Below are 21,420 nucleotides of genomic sequence, written 5' to 3' on the forward strand. Positions count from 1 at the left end.
TTGAAGGATATTATCACTAAAAATAAAGGTGAATTTAAGAAACCCAGAGCAATTTAAAGTTGATTCAAAGGAAAACTGACTCGAGCCCTGATCTGAGCGTCCACGAGGAGGTGTGATCCTGGGCAGGCGCCCACCGTGGCTGACAGTCCGTGGGGCTTTCCATTTTCCAAGCTGATTCTGCGGCGTCCCCCACAACATCCCTTGGATGCACTAGTCTCCTGAGCCAATGAACCAGGATCCTCAATTTTTAGTGCAACAAGTCTCGTTAATTGAGGCAGGAACCGTAAACTTCCTTCGGAATGAACTGCATTGAGTCAAATGGAGAGGGCAAGTCGGCTGAAGGAGGACGGTTGATGCTCCGCTAAGGGAAGGCAGGTTTAAGCCCCTGGCCTGGGATCCACATCCCTCTGTTTCGTGGCCCAGCTACTTTCCCGGCATAATTTCTGCAAATCTTTTCTATGTTACCTGCAGCCAGACCACACCCCTCCACCCGTCCTTCCCCCCGTCCTTCGAGGAGAGCTCACAGGCACCACTGCAGAAAGCCCTTGGGGGGCCCGGAAGAGCTGTCAGCCTGACACTCCCAGGGAGCACAACCTCCTGGCACCCACCCTCCCATGCACGCCCCTCTCCAGAGAGCAGCCCAGACTTGATTCCAATGAACAGAATACAGTAGCAGTGTGCGATGCCACCTGTGAGATTAGGTTATGAAATACTCCAACTCCCATTTGCTGGCATTTCTGTTCTCCCAGGACCTTCTCAAAGGCTTAACTTGGTGGAGGAGGGCACCCACCAAAGAATAAGAAACCGAGGCCCACGGCCCTCCAGCCCTCGAGGACCTGAATCCTGCCTGTGACCATGTAAGCCTGGGAGAGGGTGGGCTCTGCCGAGCCTTCCGATGAGACCATGGTTCCCGGAGGACGAGATGCCGACTGCCCCTTAGTGACAGGCCCTGGGGAAGGGGCCCCGGTTAGGATGGCCCAAATCCCTGACCCATGGAGACCACGAGATAGATAATACATGTGTCCCCTTCTGAACTTATAAGCTTGGGGGTGATCGGTCACACAGCAGTAGATAACAAGTGGGCGTGGCCTTTGCTCTATAGGGAGAGGGGAAGAAGCCCTCCTTCCCCCCGGGAGACTTGTACCTTCCATGACAACAAACGCCCTTATTTGAGTTGGGGGTCCTTTGGGTCCCAGGTCTCCACACAGAGTTCAGCTTCCTTGATGGTGGGGGGTGGTCAGGAGCTGACTCAGTGTTTGGTGGACATCCATGCACAGCTCCTCCTCCAAGGGGACCAACCAAGATTTTCCTCGGAGCTCAGTGAGGAAGGCAGCGAGCGTAGGACCCCCATCAGCCGTGTGCAGGGAAACAGGCTTTCCAACAACAAAAAAGAAGCTCCCCTCTCTGCAAACACACATGCGCCCACAGCAGACTTCCCAGAGACTCAGTGCAAACAGGGTCACCTCTGGGACTCCTGAGAATGTGTGACCATAGGGCTCCCCTCCTTCGCTCTGAGACGCCTCCCGACTGGGTCATGAAGAACGACGTACATGCGTACCTTCACCGTTAATGAACACCTTCACTTTTATTTGCCTAATCAACACCAATCTTACGGGTTTGTTAGACTTTATGTGTGTTGGATTCAGGAGACTTAATTTTGCCTCTGATCTCCTGCTAATACCAGGGGGACGCTGGCACACATTTTTCTGGTCCCTTTTTTCACGAGCTGAAACATTTGGACACACAACCCTCACCCCATGTGATGTACTGACATTCCTTCTTTGGGGGAGGATTGGGGGAAAGGTTGGTGTTTGAATCAGGAAGCTGCTGGGACACCAGATGTCTCACTGGCTACACATTAAAGGAAGGACCGTGGAGAGAGGGCTTATGATCAAAGAACTGGGTGTTTCTAAACCAAGAGGAGAATTCGCAGAATTATTTTCTTGGCAGCCGTGCAGCATTCAGTTAAGAAAACGTGTCCGATGATGGGATACGTTTTTCTTTAGTGTTACTCCCTTCAAGAAAATACACGAACAGAATGTATCGAGAGCCCTAAAAGTGATCAGAATTTTTGATTGTAAAGAAACCACCTTAAGCGCAAAGAGAATTGGATAAACCTTTATGAGAAAGACGGTTTACTGCTGCAGTGTTTGTAAAAATAAAAATAAAAAGAACCACCACAACGTCCGAGGACGTGGGCAGGGTTATTCACGCAACGTTAAATCTGCATGACGGAACGCCGCAGGGCCGCTAAGCCATTTCTGAGGACAATTTAATGTCAGGAGGAAATGTGTTTGACAGGAGCGAAAGTGTCTTAAAATCTGTATAGATTACGATACCGGGTTTGTGAGACAAATACGCCGACTGCACGTTTACCGTGTGTATAAAACACGGGAGGGGAATGGACCAACTTGTCAGCCGGGGGTTATCCTTTGCGGACAGAATACTGATGCATTCTTCGACGTTTCTCCCCTCGCTTAACTATGCTTCACAAATACTTTAAAGTGAGACTGTGTTATTTTTACATGCAGTAAATAGTTCTTTTAAATAATAATCCGGGTGTCTGCATAGAATCTCACATAGCGTGTCCTTGTGTCCTATCATCACTGATGGTCACCCCAGGTTTAAATGTCTCCTCACTGCCATTGGGGTCTAATCCTTCACGATTTGGACACCAGCTCCGACGTGGGCATTTCCCTCCACCACCAAGTGGCGCTGCCACACCAGCTGGGGTCCTCCAGTTCAGCGCCATCCTGAGCCGGTCCACCCGGAGAGGGCATGGGATCCCCCAGGGGAGAGGCGGGATCCCTCAGGACTGCTCCCCCACCCACAGGTGACAGTGGCAGGTGCAGGCTGTCCCCTGGGCTAATCATGAGATTAACATAGTATGAATTAATACTGTAGATCCCAGGACTCAGAGAAACCCTTACTGACCAGGGTAAAGGACCTAACTCAGGAGCAGGCAGATGGAGCAGACGCACAGGGCAGGGCGTGGGGAAGGGCACAGGGCTTCACGTCCTCTCTGGGTGCCACACGCCCCGAATCTCCATGGGCTCACCTACCTGCAAGCTCTCTGAGACCCATCCTTTGGGGTTTTTCTGGAGGCCTCATGACAGAGGTAAGATGGATGACATCCTTGGCCATTGATAACTGAAGTCAAACTCCAGGCCCTCTGCCCCTGGGAGATGTTGGGGGTGAGGTTCGGGGAGCCCGGGTGCTTTCCAAAAGTCACCTCATTAACGTAAGAAAAGTCACCTTTGCTGCCTCATCCATAAGGAAACTCTCATGGTTTTAGGAGCCCCATGAGGGGAACAGGGATGAAGCCCAAATACGTATTTCTTATTATAAAGCACGATGTCACACCCTCTGTGCAAAGAGTGAGCACTTGGAAGAAAGCAGCGGCTGCTAGTCCAGGGGGGGCAAGGAGAGGTGACACAGCCCAGGGACCTGAGCCCAGGTGGAGTGCATGCCTGAGGCTGGGAGGCAGAGCCAACCACGCTAACAAGCCTCTGCTCGAAGCCCAAACAGCAGACGCAGAACCAGAGCCGAGCCTGCCCCGCCTGGAGCCACCAGACGGTCCTGCCAGTGACAGAGGTGCCTCCAGATCTCCAGGCCGAGGGGTTCACAGCTCCGCTAAGCAGCGGGTAAATGTGGGCGTCGAGCAAGCCTTCCAGGCGGCGACCCGGTCCCCGGAGCCCGCGTCATCAGGCCTTACCTGTTGCGCGGCCCGGACCCCAGGCGCTGGCACAGCACGGTGGTGGTGGCGTGCTTCCCGCCATTGCCCAGCTCCTGCTTCACGTCCCACTGCCGGGGCTCGCTGGTCCGGGTGCCCAAGATGTTCACCCCCTTCTTCACCTTGGCTCTGCGGGCAGGAAGACAGGCAAGAGAGAGCCACGGCGTTAAAGACCTGGGTTAGCTGAGGGGCCCACGCTCCACGACCCTGCCACCCACCCCGGCTTGCTCCGTCGTCCGCGTTTCCGTGGCCCGTGCGGAGGCGGGTGGAGGGCAGCAGGGGGAAAGGGTCCCTGGGCACCCCCACACCGAGAAGCAGCCTTGTGAGGCATTCAGGGGGAACGTCCGCCTGCCTGGGATGGTCGATCTCATTCGGGGGCACGTGGCCATGTCAGGACACGTTTCTGGTTGTCGCTACCTGGTGGGGGCTGCTGTTTGGTGGGGAGAAACCAAGGACACAGCTAACCCTCCTGCCATGTCCAACCCGGCCCCCGTGACACAGGCCCGTTGGTTGGGGGGGGTGTCAAATCTCCCACCGAGGCTTACACTCTGGTTTCCCCACTCTGTTGCTGTGTGGTCTCAGGACAACTAATAACCTCTCTGGGCCCCAGGTCCCCCTCTGTAAGGGATCTGCTCCCAGAGCTGAATGAAGGTATGCATGCACACACAGAAAGAGATTAAAGCAGTGTGAGGTGTACAACAAGCACTTAATAAACGTGAGTTAGGGCTCCGTTCCCGCATCCTGCTGAGCGTGACCACCGGGCCTCCTCCGGGAAGGCACGGACCCGAAGGCACACAAGTCAGGATGTGGGAAAAACAAAGCTCTCCTTCAGGATCGACGTTCTGGTCGTGGCTCAGCCCCTGTGACCCTCACCGCTCTTGTCAGCAGACCCATGGGACGAACTGTAGGTGGGACACAGATGGCCACATGTCCTCCCTCCCTTACACCTCCCCCCCGAGTCTTGCTCCCGGGAGGACACGAGTGCTGTTTGGAAAGACAAGGTAGGGAGAGGACTTGCACGGCTGCTGCAGATTCTGGAACCTGGGAGAAGATGCAGGAGCAGGACTCCCACATGCAGCTGCCCATGGTCAGCAGGAAGAGGGAGAGCGCATAGGGCTGATGCCACAGTCGCCTGTCCCCAGGATCGGTGGTCCCAGCCCCAATGTGGGAGGAGTAGATGAGGCTAGAACAAGGAGAATTTGCAGAGTCTGCTGATGAAGCAGCTGGATGCAAGCGTTCTCCCCCTTCCCACCCAGCATGGGGAGTACAGAACTCTGCCTCGGGGCTGGGGGACCCCTGGGGTGGGGAGCGTGGGGTTGCTGTGGTGCAAAGAGACAGGCGACGTGACCCTCTATCAACTGATCACTGCAATTCCAAGACTCTGTCTCCAACACTGGACCCTCTCCCTCCAGGAAAAAAGCAAGGTTTGGTGTGGACACTGGCATCGGCACAGGACTCAGGAGTGACCCTGTCCTGGGGGGGGGTGCTCCCTTCCAGTCTGGCTGTCCCCGAGCTGCCCCATGCCACCTGCACATGCATTTATACCTGATGTCCCTGTGCTTTCTCAGCATTTGAAACCCAAACGTGTCCCTCCCTCTTTTCAAAAGGTGCTGGACTTGGGTGTAACACAGGGATGACAACGAGTTCCTTAAAGAAAATCAATGAGGAGAGCAAACTCAGAACACAGAAAGCCTAACTTTTTAAAAAAAATATTTTATTTATTTATTTGACAGACAGAGATCACAAGTAGGCAGAGAGAGAAAGAGAGAGAGAGAGAGAGGGAGGAGGAAGCAGGCTCCCTGATGAGCAGATAGCCCAATGTGGGGCTCGATCCCAGGACTCTGGGATCATGACCAGAGCCGAAAGCAGAGGCTTTAACCCACTGAGCCACCCAGGCGCCCAGAAAGCCTAACTTCTGTCCTCCGATGCATCTGTCTCACAGTGAGCTAGAGTCTGCACGTAACATGCTCTCCCTAGAAGCTTCTAGAAGCCACTGGCACGGCTGCTGCTGGAATGAGCATCTGTGCAGTGTGAGGAGGGGACGTGTGGGGTGGGGGCCGGGTACCACCTGGTCTCTGGCCCTGCAAGGCTGAGTCGGCCAAATCCGATCCGCAGAGTATGTAATAAAGGAAAACGTATAATTACTTGCTATTACGGGCCGGACGTGTACTTCCGTCTAAACCCACATGCCGAACCCCCATCCCCAGGACTGGAGAACATGACCTCACATGCACACAGAGGCAGTCCAGCTCACGGGCAGCTATGGGGTGGTCCTGTGCAAGGACCGGTGACCTCGGGTGCCCCAAGAAGGAGCAGCTGCTAGATGGACGGCATACTGGGACAACGCCACGGAAGGATGAAGCAGCCATCCGTGCATCCTGGAGAGAAGCCTGGGGCCAGGTGCTCCCTCAGAGCCCTCAGATGGGACCTTGATTCTGAACTTCTGGCCTCAAATCCATGAGATGACCCACCTGTCCTTTAAGCCACCACCTGGTACCTTGTTATGGAAGCCGTCGCAAATGGACACAGTTGACAATGTGAAAATAAAATCAAAGTTGGGGGGGGTGCCTGGATGGCTTGGTGGGTAGAACGGGGGACTCTCGATCTTGGGATTGTAGGTTCAAGACCCACGTTGGGTGTAGAGGTGACTTAAAAATAAAATGAAATTAAAAGCTCCCATATAAAATTCTGGATTTCTGCTTTTTAAGCTGCTGGGGTATTTAGTCGTTCAGCAAACACTGAGTGTAGTACATGGTGCCACGTGTCCTGTGCTGCGTTTGGAAGGTGCCCCATGATTCCAACCTCGCATCCCACGAAAGCGAAGCTAGGGGCTGCTCTCAGAGCCTCGTGGACGGCAATTAAAGACCCAGATCAGCCGGCCTCACACTAGGCAGCATGAGGGTTGGCCTGACCTCCTCGCCTCAGCCCTGCGTTAACAGATTTTTCTCTGGCTGGTGGCATGGGGGACTACCAGAGAGGGTCCAGGTGTGACGAGACGTGGCCTGCTGTCACTGCCTTTGAGGAGGGAGTGGCCTGCGTGAGCCCAGGGATGAATGGCAGTCGTTTGAGCTGAATGTGCGCCCCCTCCCCTGACAACCTGCAGGGACACAGGGTCCCCCCCAGTCCTGCCACCACTGGAATTGAGTTCAGCCAACAACAGCCTAAGGGATCTTGGAGGAAGAGTCACCCCAACAACCCCCAGGAAAGAACCCAGCCCTGACAACACCCGATTTCAGCTTCGGGAGACCCCAGCCCAGAATTTGGTTCACAGCACCTTGAGCTCAAACACAGCTGCTCTTTTAACTTGCAAGTCTGTAGCACATCCTGGAAAAGAGCCCAGTGTTGCAGGAGCAGCAATGCACTCAGGAAGGTGGGGGCAGAAAACATGAGAACAGAACCTGCGGGCTAGGAGATGGGGCAGCGTCCCCCATGGAAGTAGGATGTGTGGGTGAGTGTGACTGCTCCATTCAGCCTGCTTGCAACGCTGTTCATGAGCGCCTCCCCTGGTTTCCTTTATTCACTGACATCAGGGTTTCTCGACTCAAGCTCAACTGCTATGTGGGGACAGACATCACTTTGCCACAGGAAGCCGTGCATTGTAGGATGTCTAGCTGCTTCTTCCCAGAAGATGCCAGTAGCACCCTTCCCCGGGTGTGACAATTAGACATGTCTCCAGACACTCCCAAGTGTCTTTGATGGGGGGGGGTCAAACCATCCTTGACTGAGAGCCAGTGATTTTCTGACCCTTCTTGGCACAGAGCGGACCATCCTCACCCCAAGGCATAAACCAAGTGACCTTCAACGAAGAGGTAAACGTAGGGGGCTTGCCCCTCTCTGCCTCAGAGTGGGCGACTCCTATCTCTGACAGCTTCCAGTCCACTGGTACGTCCTCTTGAATCATTCCTAGGTTTTTTGTTATCAGGGCAGCCCTCTGCCTGCCTATGGGAGTGAAGTCCCCAGAAATGAGGCACAGACAGATCCAAGGAGGTGGAGAATGTTCCAGAGGTCATCACTGCAACTTCCTAGAAGGACTTGTGTGTGTGTGAGTGTGCACACGCGCCATGTGGGTCTGTGTGCACGTGCATGTAGGTGTGTGTGTACCTGTCCTCACACGTGTGTGCACACACATGTGTGTGCATGCCGTGTACGTATGCACCCGTGTGTACCTCTGCACGTGTGCACATGTATGTATGTGAGCATACATGTGTGCATGACCACTGAAAACCAGCTCCTCCTCCTCACCCCTAAATGACAAAGACCAGCGCTATGTGGGTCGATGCATATGGTAAATGTTCCCAGCATCCTGCATGCCAACAACCACCTGGTCTCATCGAACCACTCTAGGTGGGGCCTGCCTCTGGACACGAGTGCTAAGGACTCTCCAGGTGCATAGCCCCAGGTCTGGCCCTGCCCCTCGCTCTACTCTGTGCTCCAGGTGGCTGACTCTAGGGACCGTCTACCCTCACTCCAGGGGTGTCTGGCCACTGGGGACACGATACCAGATTGCAGGGCAGGGGAGGGACAAGTGGGGCATCTCCGGGTCTCCGTGCAGCAGCAGGAGCAACCCTGCGTCAGGACAGTCTGCCCCCAAGGCTCCAGGTCTCACCAGGCTCCAACAGCAGTGCTTCCCCACCCCTTCAGGCCTGGGGGTACAAAGCTAGTCCCCCCGTGCCTCAACCTGCCTGCACCTCTATGAACAGTCCTTCCCGTTGCAAACTATTTTCCATTAACCTTGCAGTGTGCTTTTTGTCTGCCGTTGCCCCCCGGTGGGGAGGCTTGGATGCCTTCCGTCCATGGCCCATCGCTTCTCTGGTTCTCTGTTACTCCCTCCCTCATGGCGGTGATGTTCACTCTGTTGTCCACAATGACAAAGAACTTCTACCTATCCCTCAATGACAGCAGATCTCATCATGTCTCCCCCGTTGCTTGGGGCTGGCCTTCACGTCACCATAGAATCTGCATTGTAACAGATCATACACTCTTCCTTGGCATTTTAGGAACACACTTAGGGCCATCTCTTGACTAAGTTTAGTGAACCATTACAGATAAACATAATTCACTGGAACCCAAACAGAAGGAAATACCATGACACATGTCTCTCAGGCTAAAGAAAGAGTTTGGTGCATGCACTTTCTTTGGTAGGTGGTCACATAGCTCTCACTTTACCATGAGAAAAATTTGCATCGTCCCCACCGTTTAGTAGCAACGATTTCAAGCGAATAGCGACAATGTAACACGTATCCCTCAGTCACTTTCAACCGCCATCCATGCACAGCTAACCTCGCTCAGTTTATCCCCTTCAATGATTTCATGCTGAAATATTTCAAACCAAAACCCAGATCCTGCACTGTTTCACTTGTGAATACCTCAAGATTTTTTTTTAAAGCATGATCATGTTCCCATTATCATATCTAATGAAATTAATAAGTTCCTAATGTAAAAATTTTCCTAATTATCTCAAAGATATTACTCGATGTAATTGGTTTGTTCCCATCAGAATCCACACAAGGCCAACTCATGGCTTTGGCTGTTATGTTCTTTTTTTTTTTTTGAAATACCAAGTCATTTGTCTTATTAGATTCACGTGCTGGCTTATCAGTTTGTGTCTTCGCATGGCCGGCCGATCAGTCCCTCCGGCCCCGTATCTCCTTCCAGTCAGTTGTTGGAAGTAGAAGGGGGCTTGCAGATGGATTGGGTGGTTTGGACACGAGCATCGGAAGAGCCCTGCTCTGGGTTTCCTATTGTATCACGGGCCGAGCCCAGATGGGGTCAGCGTGCACTGAACGGTCTTATGTAAGGATTTCTGGGAGGAGTACTGCGGTCATACATCTGTGTTCCCCATGGGGGTCGGGAGGGCAAGACGAGATATTCTTGTTACAAATGCCGGCTGGCCACCAGTTTGCCATGGCTTTGAGAAGAGGTATGGTTCTGGAAAAGGGCGGACATGTAGCTTTGAAACGAGGAGCTGTGCAGGATCCCCACAGTGGAAGGCAATTCTTCCTGAGATGGGGAATCCATCCTTACAGCCCCGCAGGCAAAGGTCTTCCATGCTGTGTATCATGAGGGGTCCCAGCAGCCACCTGCTAGAAACTCTGGGTGCTCCCAGCATCACTCGGAGCGAGGCTCCCAGGAAGAGGGTCTCATTCCGGGGAGAAAGTGGCATCTGCCAGGGAGAATGTTGCTGACCGTCTCCAAGAGGAGATGGTGCAGCCGATGTCTGGGGGGTGGCGGTCAAGAAGGTGCTAAGCATCCCACCATGTGCAGAACAGTCCCCACAACAAAGGAGGCTCTGGCCTTGGCTCTCCAAAGTGACAGATGGAGAAACCCTGTCTTCAGGCCAAGCCCCCAGCTAGCCGTGTGGATCCGGCACCTGGAAGACATCAGAATTGCCCAGAAAAACTCGCGTGTGCTCCCCCAAGACGCTCTATGTGCATCTGCTGCTCTGAGATTACCACACTGTGATCCCACATGTGTGACCGTAGAGAATGTTTATGGTCTCACCTTATCAACTTCAGAGAGGATGCTGGCACAGGGCTAATCTAATTATGGGGGAATCAACCATCGGGAGGGTAGTTCCTGTCCCAGGCCAGGTGAGATGTGATGCGGGGGGGTCGTGGGGAGCCGTGGGGGGGCGAGGACACGAGATCCCAGAGACGGGACTCGCCAGGCTCTGTGGGTATGCTGCCAACACAAAACCCAACCACGTTCCTTCTGCTACCTTAACACACTAGAGTCCGTGGGAGCAGGGACCCAGCCTGGCGCTCAGAGCTCTGCTGTGTGCGCGAGAACACCCAACAGCAGACAGCTGACGCTTACTACTGAAATTCCCAGTATCAGTGAGGCCGTCTGCAAAGTGTTTTTTCCATGCACTACTTAAAAAAAAACAAACAAAAGTCCCTTCCCAGGTCACCAGGGAATGTGCACGTTGAAAGAGCATTGCACGGTCACTATCTACCTATCAAAATGGCCAAAATCCAAAACACAGATGCCACCAGAGGCTGGAAAGGGTGTGGAGTAGTGGGAACCCTCAATCGCCGCTGGTGGCAATGCAGAACGGCACGACCACTCTGCCAGACGGCTTGGCAGCATCCCACAAGACTAAACATTCTCTCACTGTACGATCCAGCGATCACCCTCCTTGGTATTTCCCCGAAGAAGCTGAAGCTCACGTCTGCGTAAAAACCTGAGCACAGATGTTGATAGCAGCTTTCTTTCTAACTGCTCAAAGTTGGAAGCAACCAAGATGTCCTTCAGTAGGTGGATAGAGAAACTGGGACAGATCCAGACCAGGGACCATGACTCATCGCTAAAAAGAAACGAGGAATGCAGCCACGAAAAGACACGGAGGAACCTTAAATGCACATCACTAAGTGAAAGAAGCCAGTCTGGAGAGGCTGTGTATGTGTGATTCCAACTCCGTGACAATCTGGAAAAGGCACAGCTGTGGAGACTGTAGAACGATCAGTGGTTGCCAGGAGTGAGGAAGAGGGAGGAAGGCAGAGGCAGAGCTCAGAGGATCTTTAGGAAATAGTTAGCATGATACCATAAGGATGGATACATGCCATGATACGTTTGTCTGGACCCACAGAATGTGCGTCACCAAGAGCCACCTGTCCTGTCACCCGTGGGCTGTGGGGGGTAATGAGTCAGAGCAGTTTCATCAGTTGGAACAAGTGTCCCAGCTGGTGGGGATGCTGGTCCTGTGGACCCTGTGCAGCGCGGGGCCGGGGTGGGGTGGGGGAGGTGGTAATTTACACACCTTCCTTTCAATTCTTTTGTAAACCTAAAAGCGCTCTCAGACATTATCATCTTAAAACACAAGAAAGGCTTTGTAACCATTCGGCTGAGTGGGGTCCAGGACTATGCTCCTTTTTAAACAGGTGAGAAAAAAGAGATACAGAGCTGCAGAGAAACGAGCTCGGGATCACGCAGGGATCAAAGCCACAGAAGGAGTGTCTGATCTGAGCGGGCAGGCTCCAGGGTGAGAACCACCAGATTGTCCTGCCCCTTGGGGAAGGGGCTGGTGATCCATTGAGGAAGTGTTGGCTTGGAAACATGGTCCCTGATGCCACACTTTTCCCCTGGTGTTAGGCAAAACTGTCCGGGGATCACGTGCACACACGCACGTGTGCACACACACGCCGCTTTTAACTTGATAGGCAACTAGACTGCACGTCTGTCAAGACCCAGTGTGGAAGGATGTATTAATAATAAAACCCAAGAAGGGCAAAAGAGCCTACCCAGCAAGTGTGTCAGGGCTCTTAAGTAACTCCTTGCCAATGTCTGAAGTTTCCTTGAGCCTCGCTGGCCAGGCACGGATGCGCTCGGGCAGGGGAAAAGCAGAGGTGCAGCAGGTCCATCAATATTTCATGAGGCTGACCTACTAACTCGCCCCCGTGGGAGTCCCGCATCTTCCCACAGCTTCGCCTTCCCTGGCAACGCGGTGAAGCCTCCTTCCTACTGGCCGGCCCAGGATGACCCAGAACGCTCAGCCTCCCATGCCCAGGCAGCATCGCCTCCTGGCCGCTGTCTTGACCGCCCCCCTCCAGCACCCTGGGGATTCATCTTCCTTTGGCTCTTCTGTAGGGTGCAAGGTGGGACACGGCGCTCTCGAATCCCCGCACATGCTCGTCCACATTCCCTTCTGCGCTGCAGAAGAGGTTCTCCTCTGAGTAGGAGGACCTCCAGGAGGGGGTGCGGGCTGCGATCTCTCTAGATTGCCAGGAGGTCAGGCGTGAGAGGGGCGTTGAAAGCATGTGCTTTGGGCTCAGCAGCCTGGGTTTGAATCCTGTCTCTGGCCCTTCCTATATGCTCTCTACCCTTGTTTATTTATTCAAGCCCTGCACGGTCCGTTCGCCCACAAGCTCCCATTCACCTATTTCTTGACCTCATTTGTCAACCGTCACTCGCCACAACCCAGCTCTGCCAGGCTCTGGATACTTCTGCCTCTGAGCCTTGTTCTTACTGTTCCCTCCTCCTGCATGCCTTTCCTTCTGATGTCCACATGGCTGCTGTCCCGTCCCTCTTTGCTCCATGTCACATCCCTAGAGCACGGGACCTGCCATATCTTTTCTATCTCCGTATCCCACTCTATTTTCCCCTGTAGTCTTTATCCCCGCCTGACCTATCTAGTTGTTTGCATTTTGTGAATGTGTCTCCCCGACCAGAACGAATGCCTCTTCAGAGCAAGGACTTTGCTCCTTTGTCCTCTGCAGTATTTCCAGGGTATAGAATAGTGCCCGGGACATGACAGGTACTCAAAAATATTTACTGAGCAATTTTAATAAATATTTACTTCTCTAGTGATTGCCCGAAGGCTAACGTTGCACTGGGTTTCTGAAATACACAGATAAGACCCTAATTAAGCCTCTCCGGCAGGCAGCTCTTTCCGGGACATTCCACATTTCGGGTGAGCATCTGTTTTCTGCTCTCAGCGAAGTCACCTGCAGATGCTGGTGTGAGGAACTTGTCACCCTGGATCGTGAGCTCTTAAAAGGGAGCACCGTATTTCGTGGTTCCTCCATGACGTCCAACACAGGCCTTGCTGATGCCAATGGAGCCCTACGTGCCCTGGGCAGCCAGGGACCCCGCTGCACTGAGGACGTCCCAGCAGCCCCACCTGTTATCACGGGAGGCTTTCCCAGGTCCCGGGGGCTAGCTGTGCTGCTCATCGAGCCAGGTTCTGCCTTGTGCCCCCGAGGCACTGGGAAGTTAAAGCATTTGTAGCTGACAAGGGGCAAGACCCTTGGGCTCCAGAATCTACGTTCTTAATTCTTGCACTGCAAGGAATGACACGTCTCTTGAGAGGACGTGGACAGAAGTCAAAGCCTGCATTGACTGTCCTTGACAGAAAACACAGTTTTGGTGTTAGTGATGAGGAAGGCTTTGTGCTGCAAAAAATTAGTGTATGGCATACCTAAGAAAGAAAGAGCTTTAACCATCTCAAAGCACAGGGTGTATGGAGGTCAGCTCCTACGTGGTTGACATCTCCATGATGCTCTTGGGTTTTGTCTCCTTGTTCCAGGATAACTGCCCCAGGTGCTGGGGTCATATGCTTCAACTACCAGCACAAGCAGGACACAGAAGGACCAAGGCATAGGAAGGATGGCAAAAGGCTTTGTCTTTGGAAGACCTTGTCTTGGAGATGCCATAGAAGACTTCTCTTTGTATCCATGGGCCAGAAGACCATCCCAACTGGAACTGGAACTGGGAGAAGGACTAGCTGGGAAAAGAAAGTGGGCTCAGACGACCATGATTCCTCCTGAGAGTCAGCATATCTTCCTGAGATCAGGGAGTGTCCTCCTACAAGCTAAGCACGAGCAGACTCCCAGTCGCGGTGAAGGAAGGGAGATCACTCCTGGGCACTGGGGAGTCCGCCTCATCAGTACCCGGATGGGCTCCTCCAGTTCAAGCTACAACAACTGCCACCGTGGACAGAAGGGAAGGACCGTCTTACGCCCCACTCCTCAAGCAAGGGCGTTCTCATGTTCACGGGGTGCTTTGGGCTGGGGTCTCATGAGCAGTGGTGACCACCAGCATTTGTCATCTGGACAAGTGGGCAGTTTCATTTACAACCTAAGCCCAGATATGCATAGAGACCCGGCATGTCACCTACAGGGAACTCTGCTGCTGCCACATGGGCCCATTCTGTAAGAAACAAAAGAAAAGGAGAGCAAGGAAACCCAGCTTCCTTTCCCTAAAGCCTGCTTCAGAAGGAAGCATCAGCCTGACACCCCACCGTGCCTTTCTTACTGCAACAACTAGGCTTGTTTCCTCCCAACTGACAAATTACTATTTGTAGCCTCGTTTTGGATGAATTCTGCCCTGCAGTTTGTCCTCCAGCACTGGAGGGATGATCTTGGTGGAAAAGAAGGTGAACCAGAAAAGAAAGGAAGGCTATCTGGGGCCATAACTGACCCTGTGTCCATGAGCTATGTACGTCGCCGCAGCAGTGGAAGGGCTCTCTGCAGAAAAGCCACGTTGGATGAGGGACAGCTCCTGTGGCCCACACATGTCACGCAGCAGCACTGAAGTCCTGGGGAGAAGGCTATGCCACCCCAGAGACCTTGAGCATTATAAAGGTGTACTGGGCTAGTATAGTGCCCCACATAGTCCCCCATTGTTTCCAAAAGGTCCCTGATACCAAGGATACAGCTGACCTTGACTAACGTGCCTCTTCCATCCTAACTACAGAACGCCACCATTAACTACCACGTGCCCTGGCCACGGCAGTGAGTCATAACCCAGCCTTGGCCAATCAGAGTTTTTCATAGATTTTTCTGAAAGGGTAACAAGAAAGAAGTTCCCTTTCCAAGGCTCATCAAATTGGGGGTTGTGGGTCTGACACTGTTGGGGGCATCTGGTCTACCTGGTGGAAATCTTCCAAGAAACAGTGAAGGACGCAGAATTCTGACGACACCATTCGAACCCCTTCGTCCAGCTCCATTTGAATCTGGCATCACCTCCAGACTCCTTGGCTAGGAGAGTGAATCAGTTTCCTTGTTTAAAAAATGGTGGCAAAATGCACATAACAACATTCGCCAGCAAAACCATTTAAAACGCACATTTCAGCTGCACTGAGCCCATTCACGGGGCTGTGCAGTCGACGCCACCTTCATCTCCAGCACTTTCTTGTCTTCAGGAACCGAGACTCTGTCCCCATTCAAAAACAACTCCATCCTCCCCCTCCCCCAGCCTCTGGCACCCACCATTCCACTTCCGACCTCAATGAACGTGACTCCTCTAGGTGCTTCGCCCAAGGGGAATCACACAGTATTTGTCCTTCTGCCCCTGGCTTCTTTGACTTTGTAGGATGTCCTCAAGGTCATCCATGCTTATAGCAGGTGTCAGGTTCCCCTTTCCTTTCAAGGCTGAATAATATTCTGGTGTTTGGCTCTATTACATTCTGTTCATTCACCACCGATGGGCAGACTTTCGTGGTCTCCACCTTCTCACTACCATGAATGATGCTTCTGAGAATATCGGCGCACAGATATTTCTTTGAATCCCAGCTTTCAATTATTTTGTCTGTATCACAGGAGTGGGATTTCCTTTTGTTTTTGTTTGAACAGCTCGGGTTGGGGTCCTGCTGCCTGAGACCAAGAATGCCCTGTGGAGTAATACCAACGGTGTCCTGGCATCAGCAGCAAGGAGGGTAACAGCAGCAACGCAACCAGAGATGCGGCCCGGCTTGCCTTTAACAGAGCTCAGGAATCACTTTAGATCGACATCAGATACGTCAGACCTCCGCCGATTTCTCCTAAGCAGAAGCGTGTTTCCAAAACTGCAGGAACTATTCTGACATTTCTGTTTGCCAATGAAATGAGGAACAAGGTATCACCACGTAGATGTATGAGCGCACGAGAGAGTAGAGAAAGGTTCGTTATCCAAACATCGGACACACAAAGGATTCAAACTTCATGGCCTCTGCATGTGCTGGTCCTTTTTTCTAGAATGCTTCCTCACTCAGATCTTTCTGGGATCGGCTTATTCTGGTCATCTGAGTCTCCCAGCGATCACCCCTGATGACCCTTGTTAGCTTCCTCCCAGCACGGGTTACTAACGTTAGACGCCTTATTTATGTCTTTGTTTCTTTTTAAGAGTGTGTCTTCCCAGTCGAATATAAGCAATGAGAACAGGGACCTCGTTTGTCTCCTTCATGACTCTATTTTATTTTATTTTATTTTTTATTTTTTTTAAAGATTTTATTTATTTATTTGACAGAGAGAAATCACAACTAGGCAGAGAGGCAAGCAGAGAGAGAGGAGGAAGCAGGCTCCCTGCCAAGCAGAGAGCCCGATACGGGGCTCGATCCCAGGACCCTGGGATCATGACCTGAGCCGAAGGCAGAGGCTTTAACCCACTGAGCCACCCAGGTGCCCCCATGACTTTATTTTAAAATGGGCATTCCATCAGGACTCGTAGAAGGTGTGAAGGGGCATTCAGCGTGGGAGTAGACACTGTGCTAAGCATTGCTAAGTGTCACACATGAACTGCTGAATTCCCCATGACCAGGATACATTGCAGCTCCCAGCCCGGGGAAGGCGGCAGAGATGGCCCTGCAGACATTAAGGATTTGGGGGACAGAAGGGTGAAACAGCGTGGGTGTCAATGTGTAGGAGACCACAGAGCAGTCAGTGGTCCTTGAAGGTTGCTCTGAGGTGCTCTAAGGCTCCCTAAACCCTCTTGGGAATGTCCATGCAGTCACTCCTCCCCCGGCTACATTCCTCTGTGAGGCCAGAGGTTCAGCCCCAAAACATCCCATCAGCTTGAATGCAGAAGTGGGTGGGAGGAACGAGGTGCCTTTGAACATAGCAGCTTTGCAAACATGGAAGGCCGTGAAACTTCTCACTGAATTCGCTGTAATACTGTGAAATAGTTACTTCTCACAAGATATGTTATTTTGTTAACACGCAACAGGCATATATGGATATGTTGAATAACATATTATTCTTACTGGTTATTATAAAGTCCATTTTTTTTTTTTTTTTTTTTTTTTCCATACAATATTTATTTTTACAGTAGTCACAAACAAAAATGTCAGTAAATTTTGCATAGCAGGAAAAGTACAGGTTGCATTCTTTGGCAACAAAACTTTCAATTAAACAAAAAAAGAACACAACAAAAAAAGAAAACAACCCCTAGTGAAAGCTTATCACAAAATGTGAAAACTCTCTTTACTCTTGTTTTTTTTTTTTTTTTTTTTTTTTTTTTTATTTTTTTCAGCATAACAGTATTCATTATTTTTGCACCACACCCAGTGCTCCATGCAATCCGTGCCCTCTATAATACCCACCACCTGGTGCCCCCAACCTCCCACCCCCCACCCCTTCAAAATTCTCAGATCGTTTTTCAGAGTCGATAGTCTCTCATGGTTTACCTCCCCTTCCAATTTCCCTCAACTCCCTTCTCCTCTCCATCTCCTCTTGTCCTCCATGCTATTTGTTATGCTCCACAAATAAGTGAAACCATATGATAATTGACTCTCTCTGCTTGACTTATTTCACTCAGCATAATCTCTTCCAGTCCCGTCCATGTTGCTACAAAACTTGGGGATTCATCCTTTCTTTCTTTCTTTCTTTTTTTTTTTTTTTTTTTTTTACAGCTTTATAAACATATATTTTTATCCCCAGGGGTACAGGTCTGCGAATCGCCAGGTTTACACACTTCACAACACTCACCATAGCACATACCCTCCCCGATATCCATAACCCCACCCCCTCTCCCAACCCCCTCCCCCCATCAACCCTCAGTTTGTTTTGTGAGATTAAGAGTCACTTATGGTTTGTCTCCCTCCCAATCCCATCTTCTTTCATTTACTCTTCTCCTACCCCCTCGACCCCCCATGTTGCATCTCCTCTCCCTCATATCAGGGAGATCATATGATAGTTGTCTTTCTCCGATTGACTTATTTCGCTAAGCATGATACCCTCTAGTTCCATCCACGTCGTTGCAAATGGCAAGATTTCATTTCTTTTGATGGCTGCATAGTATTCCATTGTGTATATATACCACATCTTCTTTATCCATTCGTCTGTAGATGGACATCTAGGTTCCTTCCATAGTTTGGCTATTGTAGACATTGCTGCTATAAACATTCGGGTGCACGTGCCCCTTCGGATCACTACGTTTGTATCTTTAGGGTAAATACCCAGCAGTGCAATTGCTGGGTCATAGGGTAGTTCTATTTTCAACATTTTGAGGAACCTCCATGCTGTTTTCCAGAGTGGTTGCACCAGCTTGCATTCCCACCAACAGTGTAGGAGGGTTCCCCTTTCTCCGCATCCTCGCCAGCATCTGTCATTTCCTGACTTGTTAATTTTAGCCATTCTGACTGGTGTGAGGTGATATCTCATGGTGGTTTTGATTTGTATTTCCCTGATGCCGAGTGATATGGAGCACTTTTTCATGTGTCTGTTGGCCATCTGGATGTCTTCTTTGCAGAAATGTCTGTTCATGTCCTCTGCCCATTTCTTGATTGGATTATTTGTTCTTTGGGTGTTGAGTTTGCTAAGTTCTTTATAGATTTTGGACACTAGCCCTTTATCTGATATGTCGTTTGCAAATATCTTCTCCCATTCTGTCAGTTGTCTTTTGGTTTTGTTCACTGTTTCCTTTGCTGTGCAAAAGCTTTTGATCTTGATAAAATCCCAAAAGTTCATTTTTGCCCTTGCTTCCCTTGCCTTTGGTGATGTTCCTAGGAAGATGTTGCTGCGGCTGACGTCGAAGAGGTTGCTGCCTGTGTTTTCCTCGAGGATTTTGATGGATTCCTTTCTCACATTGAGATCCTTTATCCATTTTGAGTCTATTTTCGTGTGTGGTGTAAGGAAATGATCCAATTTCATTTTTCTGCATGTGGCTGTCCAATTTTCCCAACACCATTTATTGAAGAGGCTGTCTTTGTTCCATTGGACATTCTTTCCTGCTTTGTCGAAGATGAGTTGACCATAGAGTTGAGGGTCCATTTCTGGGCTCTCTATTCTGTTCCATTGATCTACGTGTCTGTTTTTGTGCCAGTACCATGCTGTCTTGATGATGACAGCTTTGTAATAGAGCTTGAAGTCCGGAATTGTGATGCCACCAACTTTGGCTTTCTTTTTCAATATTCCTTTGGCTATTCGGGGTCTTTTCTGGTTCCATATAAATTTTAGGATTATTTGTTCCATTTCTTTGAAAAAAATGGATGGTATTTTGATAGGAATTGCATTAAATGTGTAGATTGCTTTAGGTAGCATAGACATTTTCACAATATTTATTCTTCCAATCCAGGAGCATGGAACATTTTTCCATTTCTTTGTGTCTTCCTCAATTTCTTTCATGAGTACTTTATAGTTTTCTGAGTATAGATTCTTAGTCTCTTTGGTTAGGTTTATTCCTAGGTATCTTATAGTTTTGGGTGCAATTGTAAATGGGATGGACTCCTTAATTTCTCTTTCTTCTGTCTTGTTGTTGGTGTAGAGAAATGCAACTGATTTCTGTGCATTGATTTTATATCCTGACACTTTACTGAATTCCTGTACAAGTTCTAGCAATTTTGGAGTGGAGTCTTTTGGGTTTTCCACATAGAGTATCATATCATCTGCGAAGAGTGATAGTTTGACTTCTTCTTTGCCGATTTGGATGCCTTTAATTTCCTTTTGTTGTCTGATTGCTGAGGCTAGGACTTCTAGTACTATGTTGAATAGCAGTGGTGATAACGGACATCCCTGCCGTGTTCCTGACCTTAGCGGAAAAGCTTTCAGTTTTTCTCCATTGAGAATGATATTTGCAGTGGGTTTTTCATAGATGGCTTTGATAATATTGAGGTATGTGCCGTCTATCCCTACACTTTGAAGAGTTTTGATCAGGAAGGGATGCTGTACTTTGTCAAATGCTTTTTCAGCATCTATGGAGAGTATCATATGGTTCTTGTTCTTTCTTTTATTAATGTGTTGTATCACATTGATTGATTTGCGGATGTTGAACCAGCCTTGCAGCCCTGGAATAAATCCCACTTGGTCGTGGTGAATAATCCTTTTAACGTACTGTTGAATCCTATTGGCTAGTATTTTGGCGAGAATTTTTGCATCTGTGTTCATCAAGGATATTGGTCTGTAGTTCTCTTTTTTGTTGGGATCCTTGTCTGGTTTTGGGATCAAGGTGATGCTGGCCTCATAAAATGAGTTTGGAAGTTTTCCTTCTATTGCTATTTTTTGGAACAGTTTCAGGAGAATAGGAATTAGTTCTTCTTTAAATGTTTGGTAGAATTCCCCCGGGAAGCCGTCTGGCCCTGGGCTTTTGTTTGTTTGGAGATTTTTGATGACTGTTTCAATCTCCTTACTGGTTATGGGTCTGTTCAGGCTTTCTATTTCTTCCTGGTTCAGTTGTGGTAGTTTATATGTCTCTAGGAATGCATCCATTTCTTCCAGATTGTCAAATTTGTTGGCGTAGAGTTGCTCATAGTATGTTCTTATAATTGTCTGTATTTCTTTGGTGTTTGTTGTGATCTCTCCTCTTTCATTCATGATTTTATTTATTTGGGTCCTCTCTCTTTTCTTTTTGATAAGTCTGGCCAGGGGTTTATCAATCTTATTAATTCTTTCAAAGAACCAGCTCCTAGTTTCGTTGATTTGTTCTATTGTTTTTTTGGTTTCTATTTCATTGATTTCTGCTCTGATCTTTATGATTTCTCTTCTCCTGCTGGGTTTAGGGTTTCTTTCTTGTTCTTTCTCCAGCTCCTTTAGGTGTAGGGTTAGGTTGTGTACCTGAGACCTTTCTTGTTTCTTGAGAAAGGCTTGTACCGCTATATATTTTCCTCTCAGGACTGCCTTTGTTGTGTCCCACAGATTCTGAACTGTTGTGTTTTCATTATCATTTGTTTCCATAATTTTTTTCAATTCTTCTTTGATTTCCTGGTTGACCCATTCATTCTTTAGAAGGATGCTGTTTAGTCTCCATGGATTTGGGTTCTTTCCAAATTTCCTCTTGTTATTGAGTTCTAGCTTTAGAGCATTGTGGTCTGAAAATATGCAGGGAATGATCCCAATCTTTTGATACCGGTTGAGACTTGATTTAGGACCAAGAATGTGATCTATTCTGGAGAACGTTCCATGTGCACTAGAGAAGAATGTGTATTCTGTTGCTTTGGGATGAAATGTTCTGAATATATCTGTGATGTCCATCTGGTCCAGTGTGTCATTTAAGGCCTT

General features: G+C 49.9%; 1 protein-coding gene across 2 annotated transcripts in view; it reads right to left on the minus strand.

Moving 5' to 3' along the window:
* The window catches only part of TMEM132C (transmembrane protein 132C), a 304,408-nt gene that overhangs the window by 100,437 nt on the left and 182,551 nt on the right, over positions 1 to 21,420 (minus strand). For both annotated transcript variants that reach the window (XM_047697855.1, XM_047697856.1), the window contains one exon: positions 3,716 to 3,862. In XM_047697855.1, coding sequence (XP_047553811.1) covers positions 3,716 to 3,862 — 147 coding nt within the window. The remainder of the gene's footprint in view (positions 1 to 3,715; positions 3,863 to 21,420) is intronic.

The sequence above is a fragment of the Lutra lutra genome, chromosome 12 (genome assembly GCF_902655055.1).
Source record: "Lutra lutra chromosome 12, mLutLut1.2, whole genome shotgun sequence".
NCBI lineage: Eukaryota > Metazoa > Chordata > Mammalia > Carnivora > Mustelidae > Lutra > Lutra lutra.